This window comes from Pseudopodoces humilis, chromosome 1, assembly GCF_049639895.1.
Source record: "Pseudopodoces humilis isolate 2021_Gansu_Grassland_sample_001 chromosome 1, ASM4963989v1, whole genome shotgun sequence".
Classification (NCBI taxonomy): Eukaryota; Metazoa; Chordata; class Aves; order Passeriformes; family Paridae; genus Pseudopodoces; species Pseudopodoces humilis.
Window position 1 is genome coordinate 10,900,252 of NC_142200.1, and position 20,056 is coordinate 10,920,307.

A 20,056-nucleotide genomic window follows, 5' to 3' on the forward strand; every position below is an offset into this window, starting at 1 on the left:
GCTGGAGCAGGCCCAGAGAAAGGCAATGGAGCGGGGTAAAGGTCTGGAGCACAGAGGAGCAGCTGAGGGAGCTGGGGATGTTCAGCCTGGAGAAAAGGAGGCTCAGGAGGATCCTTATCATTCTCTACAACTGCCTGAAAGGAGGTTGTAGCCAGGTCAGGGTCTGTCTCCTCTCCCAGGCAATCAGCAATAGGACAAGAGGAAATGGATTCAGGCTGTGCCAGGTGCAGTTCATGCTGTGTATGAGGAAGAGTTTCTTCACTGGAAGGGTGGTTATACATTGGAATGGGCTGCTCAGGCATGCGTGGACTAACCACCCCTGGAAGTGCTCAAGAAACAAGTGGACATGGCAATTAGTGCTATGGTTTAGATGACATGGTAGTGGTTCAGTCAAAGCTTGGGCTTGATGTTGGCAGTCTTTTCCAGAGTTATGTTCTCTGGATTCTATGATTCCATGATACTGTCTCCTCTTTCCACTACAAGCACGTTTTCATACTCCTGCACCATGTGAACATCACTAACTCACCACTATGTAGCTATTTCTTTTCCTCCCTCTACTCTCTCCAGCAGCAGCAGCTGCACCAGTCCTGGAACAGAGTGATAACCACACAACTCAAATCTCCTTGTGCCCAAACACTCATCTAACAGCACATTATTGCCATTAAATGTTTCAGTGTAGAAATCCTTTGAATTAACCTCTTCAGAATTAGAAAATAGATAGACAATTTGGAAGTTGCATCAAATATGCCTGCATTCTGCTCCTCTCAGATTCTGAACCATGCCTGTGACAAAACCACCCTCACATGTTGATTTATTTGTGGTATATAGACGTAGAGAATGAAAATCAGGATTCTTACAGACCACTTCTGCATACTTAACACTAGGTGCTGTTGGATTCCATTTTTGGCCATTTTACCTATGGACATTACTCACTGCCAGCTTTACTCTTCTTAGTCTCAGCTGACTCAAGAACTGCTTTCTTAATGACTTCTCCTTCACCCCTCTGCATCCATGAGAAAATAACTGTAGTCATGGACTACAGAAAGCACCTGGAAATTCTGCCCTGCAGCTCTTTTCTGGGGCAGAGCTGGTGGGCCACCACCAGCTGCAGTAGGCACCCAGCCAACACTACTAAAGATCAGCTCATCAGTAATCGCAGCCAGAAGCCCAATCCTGTGTTGCCCTGTGTCCCAACAATCCCACTCTGTTTGATATTTCAAAGGAAGCCCTCCTCTTGTCCTGAGGACAAGGCACGTAGCCATTTCATGGTCATATTTTTAGGCTGACCCTTCTTACACACACATACACACATTTGTCTCTCCCCCAGCAATTTCCAATAAGTGATTGCTACCCTGATCATCAAGACACTTAACCAGGCACTGAATTCAGGACAAGAAATGAAAAAACTCCTTACATATATATGTAAATTTAAGCATATAAATCAGAATTTAACAAAACTCTTTAACCAGAGACACACAACAAAAATAATCTACAGATATAACTTTTTATTTACGTAAGCTGAGGATGTGTATTTGGCTCAGGACTCTTTATCCATGATTTTAAAGAGACTGACTGCAAATAATATAAAAAAATAAAAAATGTAAAATTAATCAATATTTTCAAAATTGTCACAAATTTTGAAAACACTTGTATAAATTCTGCAAACTTTGTGTACCCTTAAAGGGGCATAATTTAGTTACCATATATAATGATAATTGAAAATATTAGTACTTTACCCTAAAGTTTCAACATAGACATATTCATGATGGTGTAATTTCAAGAGGGTATCAAAAGTGATCATGGTTAGAAAAATATACATACTTTTGCTTCTGGAAAAGAAAAGGTCATTTGAAATATCCATCAAATAAACACTAAATAAAGTCTCTCCACAGATTTTTTTTCACAGTCCAAGATAAAATGAATGTTTATACACAGCTTATGCAATCTGTCATTTTCAAGGTAGAGTCACAGTTTCACCAGTGCAGAAGAACAAAACCTGTTACTACTCTCCAGACTGTTGGCTGCACCCACATATGATTGTTTAGGCAAGCCAAAAGAGCAGAGCCATACAGTGATACCCAAACCAATCATAGGAAAGGTAGAGAAAATGCAGATGCACAAGAGCAAAGGAAATCACATTGATAACAAGAACACTGAGAGGAATAGTGACCAATAGGAATAGATATGAACTCTTTAGTAGCATGCAGTAATTCCTACAGGAAAAATAATCCCACCACACTCCAAGTATTAAAAGGACACTTTCATGGTGCTTTTCATTAATTTTTGAAGGAATATTAAAGATTGCTGTCTACTGGAAATAGCCTGGACTTAATTTGTTTCAGTGGATACAGTTTGTTGCTGTGCTTCAGTTCATGGCAGTGCTAAACCTCAGTTGCACACACACCAAGCAAAACAACCCCACATTTTCAAAGTTTTAAAAGAAAATGAGATAGGAAGGAATTTTCAAAAACATGTGCTTTCACTACCTGAGTGCATTGCAGTAGCCAACAAAGAAAAGATGTGGTCATTACTTGTTAAAATGAATTCTGGTGTAAAGAAGGAATTCAGAAGAGCAACGTGGCACTTGCAACAGTTACTGAAATTAAAGATATAGTGACACATCAAGATCTGATATCGTTTACAGTGTCCTTTTAAGAGTCAACAGACCTGTATCTTAGATGCAACTGAAACAGAAATGATGCAAATTCTAATGAAATAACCAAATCAAGAATGTTACAATATTTCATAGTAATAAAGTCTATGGAACTACTGAACAGAAAAAAGCATGAAGGATAATAGCAGCATATGGTTTACAGTTTTCACTTCTCAGTTTATTAATATTAGTGGTGAACTCAGCAATGCATAAAGCAAGGAAAGAAATTCTGTCAAAACTGGCAATTATCTACCACATCAACACTTAATTATGGTCCTTGTAAACAGCTAACTCCTTTTTGAACTTAAATTGCAAAGAAAAGAATATTTACATATAATATATATGTATATAACCACAAAACCAAAATTAAGTTAAAACCTTATCAAGGAAATTGCATTTTGAGAAGAACATAATACAATATTAAATAGTACACGTCCAAAGATTTTGAAGGCATTGTGATTTTCATGCTTTCTTCCTCCAGTCATTTTCCCCTGGATTTTAGTAGACTAAATACTTCATTTCAGAGTAAATAAGTGGAAATATTATAGAGCAGCTCCGGTAAAGAATAGCTCCACTACTGAAAACTGCTCGAGGCGTGGTAATCCAGGACTCTGATTTAAAGCAAAAATAAACAGCATACAAGGCCACAGCAAAGAAGTGGCCAATCAGTACCATTGGTTTAGGAGATAACCTGCATTAAAAATAAACAGATAAAACTAGTAAATAAACAGAATCAGAAAGAACTGAAAATTTTCCATTTTACTAATACAGAGCTCCACTCAGGAACACACACCTTCGACTGATTTAGGCAGATCTGGTCATGCCAACCAAACTGAAAAATACAAACTTGGTTCTTTTGGTCTGCTCCACACTCTGCATTCCCTTCTACAGCACAGCCAACGTGTACTGCTGCTTTCTCCTCATTTATAGTACTCTTTGTCTACCTTATCTACCCCCAGAGGAATATTTTAAATACCCTTTGAGTTTTAGCTCTCGGTCCAAAAGGAGAGAAATATAAAAGCACACATTCTCCTATGTTCAGAGTAGTAGGATTTACTGTGCATTCACAAGTTTCTGAGGGGTAATTCAAATACCTTAATTGCTAGAGATTTTCCTGCTCCTTACAGCTTTTTATGGGAGGCCTCACCCAACACTACTCTCAGCTTCTCAAGTAGGAAACAACCTCCACCAGCTGCTCTGCTGGTCTGGACTCCTCTACCTTATTCAAATTCCTGTGCCACCTACACTATGAGCCACCAGCTTTAAGTGGCCTTTGTTACACAGAAAAAAACCCAGTGAGTCAGGACTTAGAGACACAGTTTCTAATAAACCTCCAACCTGTAGTATAATCTTAAAATCTAGGCTGATGTGGACCATCCTCCCTGTGTTGAGCCGCCTGATGGGGAGCAAAGCAGATCCCTCAGGGGCACACAATAACCACTGCCAGCACAGTGAACTTACACTGAGAGCAATCCAACAGGACCTGAGACACATTCTCCTCCAAGTCTGAAGTAATGGAAACAGGCTTTCTTTAGCTGATGCAAGGAATCTAAAAAAATAATTAGAATTAATAAAACAAATATAATCAACACATACTGAAACATTTTTCTGCATGCACAATAATGACATTAAATACAGGACTTTGGCAGCTGTCATTCTGTTCAATTCAGCTGGATTTTAAGCTTTTTTTTTTTATACAAAGGATAGTCTTACATAATATCTACATATTTTTGCATTAATTGACTATTGTTTTCTTTGTTTTGGAGTTTTTCTTTGGTTAGTTATTTAGTCCTAACGCCAGAGTTGCCTTCACATTGCTAAAATTCTGTCTAAAAAACTAAGCAGAGAACACAAGAAAGCTTATTAAAATTCTTTGATTGATATATTTTTAATATGTAACAATATACATACATATATATATATGTACACACACAGGGACATGGACATCCCCTTCCCAGTCATATTTATTTACCAAGTTATAATTAATCAGAGGTTATCTTTAAGATATATTTACCATCTGTGGCAGCAAAGAGTTCATAAAGTGCCTGGGCAAGAACATTCACTACAAAAGAATGAGATTTTTTTCTTGACCAATAAAATGTTCTTTTTGCCTGAAAAAAATAAAATAAAAAAAAATATAAAATAAAAATATAAATATAAAATTAAAAAATAAAAACAAATACAAAGGAACATTCAGAAGATTCCCAACAAGGTGACGTGGCAAGAGTCATGTTCATGGGACATGTAGAAGGGATTTAGTGATATGCTAGATTGATTACAAGCTAGGTCATTAAGGGATTTTAGAAACTTGCTGAACCAGTTATGCAAGCTCCCCTTACCTTAAATATAAGGGGAAAAGGGTAGTTCCAGAGCATGTTTCATCTCATCCTACAGTAGATGTCTGGGATACAGCTGAAACTTGAAGGATAATGCTCAGCTAGTTCCCTCAATGGACTGGTAATAAATAGGAAATGACGGGAGTCTGAGGTGGCTAGCTGCCCTAAAAGTATCTGCATGTGGTCAGGTAAGTCTTGAACTATCCTGACATTCAGGGTTCTTCCTAGTGCTTCTCAATTTTCAAATACACTTTTTGAATCATCTACTTGTAGTCTACAATTATACTATCTGTAATTTAGCCAAGACAATATGCCTAACCCCATTAAAAGCAGTAAAGAAATAAATAAGAAATCTTACTATCTACTCATCAGAATTTTGGGACTATCACTGAAAAAATATACCTTGCATGAACACTGATGGAGCAGATCCTGGGAAAGAAGGATCCCTTCTAACTTACTACTCAGATTAATGCAGCAGGCAAGAGGCCAGTGGAGGCTGAGATGTCTCTTGAAAGAATGAGTACACAAGCTCGTTATTGTAAAAGTTCCACTCACATAAGTGTAATGGTTCAAACCCACCACATTTAGGATCACGCTGGTTAAAAATACCCTATTAAAATGGAAATATCAGGTTATCCTAGCAAAACATCCTGGCTAGACACAGCACATCAATCTCCTTAAGTAAAACACAGCAGGTCAGTGTGAAAAGTTTTGAAACTGCCTCTTGCCACACAGCACAGCAGTTACAGACCACAGCTGCACTGGTCAATGCCCGATATCTGATTATTCTAGCCAAAACTTTGAAAACTGCTATGCCTCACCAAGAACTTACTTGTCCCTGAGTTGCACAAAACTTAGAAGTGTGTCACCAGACTGCAGCAGAAGCTGTCTAAAATAAGTCCAAAATAAAGAATCACCTTAAGAACATCAGAATCTTCATAAAGGTCTGGGATATCCTGGAGCAAACTTCTCCATATTTTAACATCATTTAAAATAACACTCATTCCTCCACCAGTAAGAGGGTGTCTTATATTATATGCATCTCCTAAAAGAAGAACACCTAGGTAGAAGAGAAAAAACAATAGGCTACTGCACAACCGTTAAGAAATCTTAAAATTCAAATCCTCTAAAAAACCATGAAAATTACTTAGAATTCATTCCCACCAGAAGATGTATAGTAACTAGAAATTAAAAACAAAAAACCATAAAGTATGTCTTTAAGTTAAAAGGCTAAAAACAGCTTTAAGATAATCAAGGTCAAACTATTTTTTCCAGATAGGTATGCATGTTCATGTGTCAAAGTTAATTTCTTTCATTTTTAATATTTTTTTCTTTGAAAGGCCACACTTGTATAAGCTGGAGCAACTGAGTAAATTAAACTTACAGACAAAGCATGCATTGATTTAACATCTGGTAATGTAAACGTTCCAGTTAAATTTTGCCCAAGGTACACATTTTCAAAATAACATTTTTTATAGAAGATTTATGAGACAGTTGTATTGAAAAATATACGTCTAAGACAATAAAATCCTATGTCCCAGAAGATGCTTATAATACTTTTTTTCTTCCTTTTATTTCATAATACCCACCTTTCTTGTTTACAGCTGAAGGAGGCAAGAAGCTGGCTGGCATAGTCCTTAAACGATCATTCTGAACTGCTATTAAGAATGGTTCCTTTAAGTGATCTGCAACAACCAAATATTTTAGTTACAGTATTTAGACAAAGACACAATTTGTACACAATCCATTTTAATCTCTTTTTAGAGATATTACAGAGTCATAAAATGGTGGGGGTTGGAATGGGACCTTGAAGATCATGTAGTGCCAACCCCCCTGCTATGGGCAGAGACATTTCCCCTAGACCAGACTGCTCAGAGCCCCATCCAACCTGGCCTTGGACATCTCCAGGGATGTGGCACCTCAGGTTCCCTGAGCAACCTGTTTTAGTGCCTCATCACCCTCCCAGAAAATAATTTGTTCCTAATATCCAATCTAAACCTCCTCTCTATTTGAATCCATTTCTCCTTGTCCTGTCACTGATGCTCTTGTCAATAGTCCTGCCCCAAAAGCCTTTTTTTCCAGACTGAACAAAACCGACTCTCTCAACCTCTTCTCATAGAAGAGCCGTCCATCCCTCTGGTCAACTTGGTGGCCTCCTCTGGACTCATTGCAACAAGTCAATGTCCTTCCTGCGCTGGGCACCCCAGAGCTTTATACAATCCTTCTGAATTGCTGACCCCACAGATGTGAGCAGAACAAACTTGTGTGTGTTGGGTGGCATGGAACCAAAGAAGGGTGAATGGCTCCTGAAACAGTACCCATGCACTGTATATTATGCAAGTGTGTATATTATATATGGAAAAAGCCACACATTTCACATTTCATTGAATTTTATTAATTCAATGAAATGTGTCTCTTTTTTTTTTTTTGACATATTTAAATGTGACAATTCTCTACAAGTCTTTCCAGACTTACCAGGTAGTTGTGGATGAATGGTCTCAATCATGTACTCTTTTAAATTTTTTGGCATTTCCCCTCGAATATCAACAAGGACCCGTGTTTCAGTTGAAGAAATCTTATAGATTAGCACTGGACTTGTTTTAGCTAAAACAAGTTCGGCATAATTAGGTTTAAACTGTGATGCATCCTTAAAAAAGAAGGAAGGGGAAGAAAAATTGAGACTGATTAATGAAAGGATATTAAACATCAGACAGACAAAGTAATTTTCTAAAACACTTTTAAATAAAATCCTATATCATATTAAGTTTGTGTTATTCTTCTCTTAAATGGAGAAGTGCTTTCAAAAAGAAAGTTCTGAATTTTAGTGTAGCAACAATTCTTTTGCCAATACATTTTAGTATTTATTAGAATCACTAACTTATCCATTTCATTTGAATACCTCACCAATATTTAACATATGCCATTGAAAACCTATAACATAATCAATGTAGTAGTTTTCAGTAAGATCATTTTGTTTTGTTTTCATAAAGAAAGAAGTGGGAGGGAAAGAAATCAACTAATCTAAATATAATTACTTGGAGACACCAACAGAAGAAGAATCATAGGGTCTTGTGAGGTCTTAAAGGAGATTCCAAAAGGAGACAAACTTGGGCAGTGCTAACTGGATTAGAGACCCAAAAAGTACTTAAGTTGCTACCAGTCAGTGTTCCCAGTGTTCCCAGTCTAGTGAAAATTCTGTTAGCTTTGGTTCATTCTCCCTTAATTATTTTTGCTGTTAATGCATCAGTTAATGCAGCAGACACAGAGTGAAAGATCCAGACAGGATTTCTACCTGGATTCTCCACCCAGCTACCAACCCAGATTCCCAGTCCAAAACCAGGACACCACCTTCTCTCTTGAAGTTTATAGGTCCTGAAGGCAAATATGTACCTGGTTACAAGGTACCCCACTTTCAGGCAGGAGCACAGTTTGGGAACCCTTTTGGAGTAAAAAACATAGGTGGTTTGGCTCACAGCTTCTAGGATGATCTAAAATCTAAGATTTTTACTCCCTGAACAAATACTGTAACTATTGGGGAAAAAAAAAAAAAAAAAAAAAAAAAAGTGTCACCATTAGAGGTACCAGTATCTCAACATCAAGCTTTCAAAACATCTATGTCCAGGGAAACAATTTTACCAGTTGGGTTCCAGGTTTACAATGGTGCCTACTTCTGATCCAGAACGTAGTGCTAAATAAGATATAACACTAATATAAAGCAGTGGTATGTGTGCTGTAAGATCCTGAAACACTTTTTCTTACAAAAAAAATATAAATTATTCTATGAACTGGTTTAGTGAGTCCAGAGCTCAGTTTAACGTAGCGAAGCAGCCATTTTCTTAAACACTCCCTTGTTCAACTATATGCTTAAGGTTAACCCTGTACTCTTAAAATCAGAAATCTAACTTTTAACAACAATATCCACTTTAAAAAACAAAAAAACAAAGCCAAATCAGGCTCAGAGATACATAAAAGTGTTTAAAAATTGAAAATCTGATCTGTAACTGTACCTAATATGTTAAGTCTGACACAGTAAGAAGTTCAACTATCCTAAAGCTGGGACCAAATATACATCCACACTTTAAGAGTTAAAAACAGAACAAAATTTCCAAGCACTTCAAAGGGACACAGAAACTGACAGAACAGCTGGATAAATACCTAAAAGCACAATTCTAATTGATTCTGTTGGAAAAGGAAATGAACAGCAACATATTTAGTGGAATTCAGACCCACATTACAAAGCAGAAGCATAGTGGTTTATATAGTATTATACATAAAAGTTACCTTCAAAATGCAACCAACAAAATGGGATGAAACAGTAACTTTGTTGGATACCAAGTTTTTCCTGAATTTGGAGAAAAGTCCATCAGCTACAACTGTAAGTGGAGCATGAAGTTCCTGCAGTGTAAATTAAAAATAAAGATGTGACACTTAATTTTGCTTCAGAACAATGAGAAGCAATTCCCAAGATCTCCTTTCCAATTGTAAATTGGATGCTTTAGAACACAATAAACATCTAAGAGGATCACAGGCCATATTAACAATATATGTATTAAGAAACACTGTGGGGTTTACCTTCCTTGTATTCACACTTATCTATTTGCTACATAAGCTGATCTAACAATATACTCCATCTTTTTTAGATGTGCATTCAGAAAACACAGCTATGGGAACTGTGTAGAAACTTGGATTAAAAAAAATACAATAAAGAAGAATATTTGCTCCCTTCAGGCTGTAATGCTCTTCAGAAGAAAAAAAGAAAATAAAGAAGAATTTCAAATTAAAGAACTATGCATAAGCAGCTAAAGAAAACCAAACCAAAGTATGACAAACTGACAAGCTGTAAGCACATAGGCTCTTCTTTAAAAGACCAAGCAGGAAACTCTGAGCAGCTTCAAGTCTGCTTAGGAACTATTAACTAATAGTATATATACGGACAAAATACAAATCTGAGTAAACTGTTCAGGTTCAGCCTGAAGGTCTGTATAAATTCTTAATGTTTAACACATACATCGTTCTCAAATATAAGCAAATAATTCCAATTACTAAAATACATTTTTATGCCTTTACTTTTATTGTCATATAACAACATTATTATACTAGGAAGCATTTAAAGGTAGGTGTTTCCTTCTTCCTACAGCTTTCTCAGTGTCAATATATTCAGTGATTGAACTTCAAACGGCAATAGATTCACAACAAGCATTAGTCCTTAGCTTCCAGTGATTTCATATGCTTGCATAAGCAGTAAAAAGTATTTCTCCTTTTAAGCTTTCAGTTTGTAAGTAAGGCAAAAAAAGCACACTATGTTTCATTGGTACTCCTAGGAAATCTTTTACTATTGTATGGGTGAGTCACTCTGTGAGCTCCTCTGTGAGCAGTTGCCACCAACACTGTGGCAATTCATAAAATACTCATAGAATCGTAGAATATTCTGAATTGGGGGGGAATAACAAGAATCATCAAGTCTGACTCAACTTGGTCACACAAACTTTAACATCTTTTGATGTGTGAAGGGAAGCTGGACAAAATCAGATGAGAGTAGATGAAGTAAGGTAAAACATGTTTTATGGTGTCTGCTTATAGAAATGAGCTCCTGAGTAGAGTTAACAAAACCCCTTTCCTATGGATTCCTAGCTTGGATGATTGCAAGCTCTATTTATTCCTGCAATTAGACCAAAGTCACCTGTCCATATCAGTTTCCGGCTGTTTAATGAGCAGAACATTCATGCTACAACTTTTCCACAGTCAACACAATAAATTTTGAGTCTAATCAGTTGCCTAGTTTCAAAAAATGTTTTAAGTTGACCTTTAGCATACTGGCTAATTTGAACCTCATTTAAAAGAATAAAAATCTCAGAGGTAATGTGGTGGAGAATGTAGGATGGAAAGAACAGAAAACACACAACACAGGCTTGAGTTTGGGGTTTTTATTCAGCTAAGAGCTTCCTAGCTGTAAAAACTAACATGTAAGGGAGACATAGTAAATAGAAATGTTTAAAGGAAATTTCTTACATACTAGATTTCTAAAATCAAAGGAGATCTAAGCCAGCAAATGAAACAGCTCTTTCCAGTCACAGAACTTCAGCATCCAGAGCAAAACATGACTTTGATTATATTTAAGTATACAGACAGGAAACTTAAGGCCTTTAGAACAATATCCAGACTTTCAGGAAAGATGCAGGCTATAACATCCTGCTGGTCAAATAAGTCATACTTAAAATTAGGACAACATCCATAGATGTGTGTGAAGCTTAGAGTGTGAAGCTTAAAAACAGAACTCAAGACAAAATATGCATGTTCCCCTTCTACCCCTCAAACAAAATAAAACAAAACCACCCTTCTACATTGCTGGATGATAAAGCCAATTTAATTTGGGAAATAAACCCCAACAAACACCCTTCACCCTGCAAAAAGTCCTCCTCCTCTCCAAACTCCCTGTCTTTCCCATACCTGTGATTCAGTGGCTTATTCTCCTAGAGTGGATTTCCTAATAATTTCATTCATATTACATGAGAGGCAAGACAGACCAAGGAACAAGACTTGGAATTCACTCCTCCTCCAGCTAACCTCAAGAGGGGTCAAGAATGTTGTTACTTCTCTGCTCTCTTGCAGCACTTAGTTGTCAAGTGGGCTGAAATGACACTTGCCTGAGGACAGTTTAAAACCAGGTTGCTCCCCTACAGCTTTGGCAAGTACTTTTAAAAGGCTCTCTCCTATACGGTTTTATGCCACCAGTCCCATTTCTAAATGACTTAGAGATGGGAAGATGTTAATAATCCTCAGAGCAGGATGTTCCAGCTACTCAGGAACTTCCTCCATCTAGAGGGGAGCAGGGCATAGGCAGGAGATTCCCATCCGAGTACATCTACATAACTTTAGGCAACAAAGGAACTTCGAAGTCCAAAAAGATTACAAATTTGGTTTTCCTGGAGAATATGCAGCATATCCAGAACTTCAGTACAGGGGTTCTACCCAGACTGGCATTTCCTAAACTTTTTAAGTTTTTCAGTTTTTCACTAGATGGTGGAAGTATATGTGGAAATGCAGACCACTACACACAGCTGAAGCACAAATCTTAATATGTTGTTTTTTCACCAGGAACTCTTGAAAGATTTTAAACTCCAGACATATGAATCATGAAATAAATAATGAACTGAATTCTCCAGAGAAACTGGAAGCAAAAGCTTTGTAAGAAATTATAACAAGTATTCCCATATTCCCAGACTGTATGCCCTAGAAAATAACTTCCCTTTGTTAAATCTTTTGCTTTCATGATAACTACATTATTTCTGTACTAGTGCTCTGAAATACAAGCTTTTAAAAAATTATACATATAAAGCAATACTTAATTTTCTCAACAGTTTAGCAAAGATTGTAACAGAAAACTCTTACCTTAGTGTCTCCAGTTTCTTTGTCCTTGTACTGAACACCCACAACACAGTCATCTTCCTCAAGTAACTGTAACACAGTCCCTTCAATGAATTTTGCACTGAAATGAAACAGAGGGGTTAAAATAGAAGAGGATTAATGATACCAGCATTTCAAGGCACTAGACACAGAAAAAAACCCAAATTTTCAACAATGTTATCTCTGTCAACACAGTTTAAATTTTGAAGAAAGAAAAAAAAAAGGGTTCTGGAATACTTTCTGAAGCCACATTAACTGTCAAAAAGTGTTGGTCATAAATTTCACTTTGACACCACCTTTGGTTTGATAACTGAATATTCTAAAAACTGTACTATTTATCATAAACACCCTGCCACTTAGTAGAGTCCCTAGCTGTGTCCCATGGCTCTGTAAAAGATGCCGAGAGGAGTTTCACACCTAGTATTGGTCAGAAATCATGGAGCTGAGTCATCCCTGCTAAAAGTTAGGAATCGCTGACAGTGCAGGTGAGACCTAACTCCAAGGAAAATTAAAGAACAGGATCAGCAGCACTTAAACCCTTAACATGAACACTAGATAAAAGTCAGGCACGTAATTCTCAGAGCAGTCCAAACTAACCTAAACTGTTTAGGACACACATACCTAGCTTGTTACCTCAGAAATTCAGGGTAGAGTTTTGGTTTTTTTCTGTTTATGCTTTTAAAGTTCTGCTAACACTAATGTTCAAGTGAAGCATCCCTTGCTTCTATCTCCCAACCAGAGCCATTTTGAGTTCAGAAATGAAATCTCTGTAAACCAATATTCTTTGTTGGGTCTGAGCTGTTAGACCTGATCACAACACTTGAGCTGCTCAAAATGGGACACTCTGTATGTCTCAGAAATATTTCATATCCAGATGGAATTCCACAGCTTTAAGAACTGAGCTAAAGGTGCATGTGAGAATACAACAGCTTGTTATTTTAGGCTCTTAGAAGGAATATAAGCAGTTAAATTAATGTTTTTTTTCCCTTGGGATCCAGCACAGACATTTCAGAGCAGATCGTGACTGCCTTAATTTGCCAGGCAACAGGCACATTGGCTGTATCAAAATATGAATGGTTATGAGTGAGCACACAACAGAAACCTCAACAACAAGGGACTGCAGCAGCATGCCAGGGAATCAGAGTCCTGCAAATCCTACCAGCTCTAAGTTTCTTTTATAGTTGTCATTTCAGTTACCTGCCTGAGTGCTCACTTTTTCTTCTTATTCTCATCCACTATAAGTGAGTTTATAATTCTATATAATTAGTTTATTATTATAAACCAATGATGCCCTACCTCTTTCTGCTGCAAAAATAACTTACCGGAAATGCATTCATATTGCCTAGGGCTTGTGAAGAAGATATACTAATCAGTAATAACTATCCTCTATATCTTCAAAAGCTTTGTGATAAAACCCAAAATCTCCTGGCACTACTAAGAATTCTTGATCTTTCACTACACATAAACATGCAGTTTACTATGCCACAAATTAAATGTCAAGCAAGCATACACAAAACAAACATTCAAAAGTGTGTGGAAAATGGGAAAGAAATTAATTAGTTACAAACATGATTTTTGCTTCAAAGACTGTACAGCTACTGGAGTTTTTCCCACAAGTGCACTTAGATGCCCAAATTTCATTCAACTTAGAGCCTCAACAAGGCTTTAGCTTTGAGAGCTAGTGAACACTGTCACCATTAATTTTAACCGTACTACAGAGCTGCTATCTTTAGTGCCACTCTTAGTAATTTCATATGATATAACAAATACGAAAGGAGAAAACTCAGAATAAAGTTGTTAGGTAAAAATATGATAATGCCATATGTCTCTTGGGATATATGGCATTATGGTATTTTTAGGGGAAAAAAATATTTAGGGAGGGGAAAAAGATAATACAAAAAAAATATCACACAGAAAGCAGCACCTAGAATCTATTCTATTTCAATAAAAGTTCACTTCTCATCTCTTTTATAGAAGAAAACAGTTTAGAGAAAACACCCATTTTTTCTTTTCATTATGAAAAGAAGTTGTATTCAAGATTCTGAAATATATAAATTATTAACTGGAAAGAACTATTTCCATCTAGTGCTCCTTTTTAGTTACTTTGGCTCACTTCTTGTCCAAAAAGAAAGCAAAACAACATACAAACGTAAATGCTTTATTTCTATCATCACTGATAACATCAGTGGAAAAGCTACATGCTACTGCCCAGTGCAGGAGGGTTGGACTACATGACCTTTAAAGGTAATCCCTTCTAACCCAAACTATTCTGTTATCTAAGAAATCGTGCCAGATTTGCCACTCATGCCTTGTCCAAAGAAGTTCTGTGCATTGCTCACCAAGAAGAGGTCACTACTTCTGGTAAAATGCCAAACCCAAGAATCAGCAGAAGAGAATCAACGCTTCACCTGTGAACTGTTCTTTCACACAGATGGGCAAATACCTTGCCTAATATTTAAAGCCCATACTCCCTTAAAGATTAAGTTGTCACAAATGGTGATATATATATGATGTGTATGTAACATATGAACTTGTCTACAGAGAGCAGAATGAGTAATTACAGCTGCTACTTTCTCTCACTCTTGTTCATCACAGCCCTCCGTGTTGGGAATGGTTAAGGAATCTCATGGAAATGATGGGAACAATGCTTCTGAATCTCTGGATCCCAACTGTGCTGTCCACAACATGACTCACTTGGGCTCTGCCATAGCTGCCCTTCGGAGACCCATAATAAACTGGCCATGATGAAAAGACCTTCCACTGGCCACACGTCCGTCTTCAGATGTCGGATAAGGAATCTCAACCTCCAACTTGGTCTCTAGGTCATGAATTATGTAACCATTTACTATTTGTGAATCAATACCTTCTACCGAATCTGCAAGACATAAGCAAAGAGATGAGTTAAAACAAGTCTTTAAGAAAGCCTAATAATTTATTACAGGCATTTCTTTACATAGGGTCCAATTTTCATAAGTAAAATATACATGTTGAAAGAAGAGTATTTTCAAAATAGCAAACTGGAAATACACAAGCAATTTTAACTCAAATGTTAAGTGCAGATAATATTTTTCTGAATTTTTACTGTAGGCATGCTTTTACTAAATACATTGCTTGGTGTAGTAACTCTTGTGTTACAGATCTATTTACATCTTGAAATGTACTCACCTTCAAGACCCAAGTCTCGAAGAGCATTAAATCCTCCAGGTTGCAGCAGTTCTCCAACTATCCTGTCAGGTTCTTTCAGATCCCTCTCTATCACAGTCACCTTCCTTCCATCTCTTGAAAGCACCGTGGCCAAGGAAGAACCAAGGACACCTGATCCCACAATGATAATTTCTGGATCATATTGGGGTGACAATGTAGAATTTGGAGTAGTCTCTGTCAGGTACACATCTGAGAAGTTCACTTCTCTTTTACCCTTTAGAAAACAAAGGCAACAAAGTTACACGTGCCAATGGATCTGTACCATAACCTTGTCAAGAAGGCTGACTTCGGAGTAGCTCCTCTGAGCCAGGGTACTGAGGGCGAATTGGTAGTTGGAAGGCATCTTGCAGTTTAGTTTTGTCTAAAATTGAATCTGTCATACTCTGAAAGGCAACAAAAGCACAACAAGCAGAGAAAAGAACCAACACCACTGCAAATAACATCACAACCCTGGCTTAAACCTGCCCTACTGACTGAAGACAAACCTGAAAACAAACAAAACTGCCAGAGGGACTGAAAGCTGCTATAAAAGGAAGTAAAAAAAGGCTGTCCCATAAAGTAAGACTAATATCTTCATGCCAGTAAACCACTCCAGCATGGAGGCCTTAGCACTTTACAGTGGAAAAAGTATTAGATATGCTGGAAAATTTATTTCTCTGGAAAACATACTCCTTTTTAATTATACTCTAAGTGAACCTACCAACCTAAAAAAACAGCAACTTATGGTAATATTCAGAATGGAAAAGTGTCAGCAGAAGCAGCTGCCTGGGAAATGCTTTTTAGAAGTGGTCCTGAAATGAAAACTCATCTAACATTTAAAAGCATAAGCAAAATCACCATTCATCTACATTTAAAGCTGTTAAGATTTTACATATATTGGACTGGACATCAATTAATACAGAAACTGGTATCATAAACCAGCTCTGTTATAGAACCTTCCCAACAGCATTTAATTGCATACACTTCGAAGTGAAAAATAATTTTAAGGGCAACTCCAGTGCAAAGCTGCAAATCATTTCTCCAGCTGGTAGATGAGAGCTCGATTCAGTCTTTCACAAATGCCTCAGCACTGCATTGCTGACACTGGTAAAAACATGACTGCATCAGTGAAACACACTGACACCAGAGTTTCTTGTGGCCTAGTGTCATGATTATATCTACAATACAGCAAAAGAGTGCTAAACTAACTGTCTGAATTCAGGTAACAAAAGAAATTGGTAAGCACAGGCTTTAAGAGAAAAACAAAATAAAAATAAAAAACCTTTGACTTGCAGCCAAAACCAGTTTCATGTTATTCTGTGCATGGAGTCAGTGCTCATGTGAAAACGCCCAGAAGTACACAGGAAAGTAGCCAAATAGTGCTGACCACAGATGTTCCAGATATCTATGTCCAGTTCATAGTCTTGGATGGCAAGACTCCAGCTAAGCTCCAGACACCTCCTACACCACCTACAGCTCTCCACTTGTCCCAAAGCAAGGGTCATGCAGAGCTCAAGGGAACAGCCTGACTATCTGACCAAGTCCTGTACCTATGGTACAAGCAATAGGTCAGCAATCATTTCCCAGTAACTCTAGGAGTATACAACATCGGCAGTTTTATAAACAAGTGTGTTTTATCCATAAATATTAGTAAGCTCATCAGAGAGTTAGAGAATGGCAGTGGTTGGAAAGAGTTTCTGGACATAATGGGATCCAAAGCCCCTGTTCAAGCAGGATCAGAGCAGACTGGGCCCTCTTTTGGACACCTCCAAGGATGGAGACTCTTCCAACTCTCTGGGAAATGCTGCATTGCTCAGTCACCCTGACAGTAAACAGTGCTTCCTGTGCTCAGAGCAAACGTCCTCTGTTTCATTCTGTGCTCACCACTTCTCCTTCTGTCACCAGGCATTGATGGAAAACACCTTGGCGCAGCCTTCTTTGAACCCTCCCTTCAGGTATTTACATACAGCCTTCTCTCTTTCCTCACAGTCCTTCATCTCTACAACAGACTGGCAACTGAAGATATTTTTCTGCTACTATAATAACCCTTTACTCCAAATCTTTCTTAAAACACACTTGTTTTGATGCTAGAAAGCCCCTGGTCTACCACTTTTCCTTTGCCAACCAAAAATAACACAAAATATGACAAATCAAACATCCAGCACCTAAAGACAAACCCTGTCCAACCCTTTCTTAGCTCTTTTCCCTCACCAGGGCAGACGGCCTGGCCATAGGGAAAAGGAGCAGAATCTTGCATTCCACGTGCCACGTCTCACCTTTCTGGATTTGGGCTGGTCAACTTGTTGAGATCCCGGGGTGGGTTTGGCCCAGAAGAAGCCAACCAGGGGCAAAGCTGAGAGCACATCAGAGAGCATCCCCAGGTGTGACTTCTGCTTCTGCCGCTGCCTGGGCCCCCTGAAGTGGTACCTGTACGACAGCACCAAGCCGAGCGAGAAAAATACCAGCACGGAGAGCAGCACCTCCTTATTAGCGTAAGTCATGAGGTCTCCACACTTTTTATACACGTAAATGAAGGAGGCGATACCCAGAAAGGTCCACATCATGAGGGTCACTGATCCCTGTTGCTCCAAAGCTTCACCGCAGATGGATGCTGGCGCAAATCGGGTTTCGTGGAAAGGATGAAAAAATGTATCTAAAGAAAAGGAATGATTTCCGCTCCAATGGAAGGTGGGGAGATTTCAGTGGAAAAACAAGGAGCCCCAGAAGAGGACCAAGCCCCACCTCGCCAGGCTGCCACAGGAGCCTGGACAGAGGTTCAGAAACCGGAAAAAAAGAATATATAAAACGTCTTCTCAAGAACCCCCTCCCGGACACGCGATGCTGGAGGAGCTCGTCCCACTGCCCCCCGGGTCACCCCTCCGCCGCACCCAGCCCCTCTCGGTGCCGGGACTCTCCCCCGCTGGCGGCGGCGATGCAGCCGGCGCCTTCACGCCCGCGGATGAGGCGGCGGCGCCGCGCAGGGCGGGGGGCGGACGGTGCACGCCCAGGGGGGCGCGGCTGATGCTCTGCTCTACCTGCCCGCGCCAGGGCACGCCGCAGCTGCCTCACGGAGAGAAGATGCAGTGCCGCTGCCTCCCTCCTTGACCCAGTCCCGGCGCCCCGCGGCGCCTCGCGGCAGGAATGGAGGGTGTTGGGAGAACGAGGGGCAATAGGAGCGAATGGAGAGGGCGGCCCGCGGGAGGGGCGGCCCCGCAGCCATGCTAATGAGTAACGGCCGCCACCGCCCCGCGGGCACCGCGCGCCCGTGCCTCAGCGGCGCCGGCCAATCGGCGGCGCTATGCCGAGATGGCGCTATGACCGCCGACCAATCGGAGCGCGGGGAGGGCGGGGCTCGCGCTCGCCGGGCGATGTGACGCGAAGGGCGGGGCGGGGTTGCCGTGGTGACGAGTGAGGGGCGGAGCAGCTGAGGGGCGCTGGTAGGCCCAGGGCGCCGGGCGGCGACACCGTCGGGTCCCTCGCTCGGGGAATACGAAAGGAAACAACGCCCATCGGAAAAATCAGAGAATCATGGAAGGGTTTGGGTTGGGAGCGACGTTGGAAGATTGGGCAGCGACACCTTTCACTAGACCAGGTCCCTCAAAGCCCCATCCTGCCCAGCCTTGAGCATTCTCAGGAATCAGGCATCCACAGCTTCTGTGGGCAGCATGTCCCGGTGCCTCACCACTCTCACAGTAAAGAATTTCTTACTAATATCTAATCTACATCTACTTCCCTTCAGTTTGAAGCCATTCCTCCTTGTCCTGTCACTCCATGTCCTTGTGAAAGGTCACTCTCTGGCTCTCTTGTAGCCCCTTTACATACTGGGAGCTGCTGTAAGGTCTCCACGGAGTCTTCTCGGGGCTGAACAACCTCATCACTCTTTGCCTGTCTTCATAAGAGAGGTGCTGCATCTCCTCTGATCAACTTCATGCCCCTCGTCTGGACTCATTTGAATGGATATATGTCTTTCCGGTGTTGGGGTCCCCACAGCACTCTGGGTGAGGTCTCACCAGAGCAGAGGAGCAGAATCCCTTCCCTCATCCTGCTGGCCATGCTACCTTTCATGCAGCCCAAGATTAACCTGAGCTTCCTCTTTTAGCGTTGAACTCCTCAAGGGCACTAACCTGTAGTCCTCCCGTTTCTCCCAGAGGGACTTTTCTTGCATTGTGTTCTTGTTGCGATGCAACAATATGAGTATGTCTGTCTAGCACAGCATAACAATATTTAAAAGTGAGGAACGTATGAAACATGACAGGAACTGGTGAAAGAATAACCAAAACCAGTCACATCCACATGGAGCTAAAGGAGATGAGATCTTTGCAGTGGTAAAATGGAGTAGATTTTAAAGAGGGGAGAAACATCTGATAGCTTCTCAGTAATATGAGACTAAACCAGTTTGACACTTGAATAAATGCAGGTGAAATTGGAAGCTATTAAAAGATGGGGCTTTGGTTCATCATCAGTCAGTTCAGGCTAAAAA

At 39.6% G+C, this 20,056-nt stretch overlaps 1 protein-coding gene across 1 annotated transcript; it reads right to left on the reverse strand.

Moving 5' to 3' along the window:
• Positions 1-1,485: 1,485 nt before the first annotated feature.
• On the reverse strand, positions 1,486-18,751 carry SQLE (squalene epoxidase). The gene is made up of 12 exons (XM_005516912.3): positions 18,612-18,751; positions 17,853-18,229; positions 15,559-15,811; positions 15,088-15,268; positions 12,379-12,475; positions 9,271-9,384; positions 7,465-7,636; positions 6,579-6,674; positions 5,907-6,049; positions 4,668-4,764; positions 4,115-4,202; positions 1,486-3,344 (listed from the first exon to the last, which is right to left on the reverse strand). Exons 2-12 carry the CDS (start codon positions 18,138-18,140, stop codon positions 3,152-3,154), a joined length of 1,722 nt encoding a protein of 573 aa, XP_005516969.2. The 5' UTR covers positions 18,141-18,229; positions 18,612-18,751; the 3' UTR covers positions 1,486-3,151.
• Between the last annotated feature and the right edge of the window lie 1,305 nt (positions 18,752-20,056).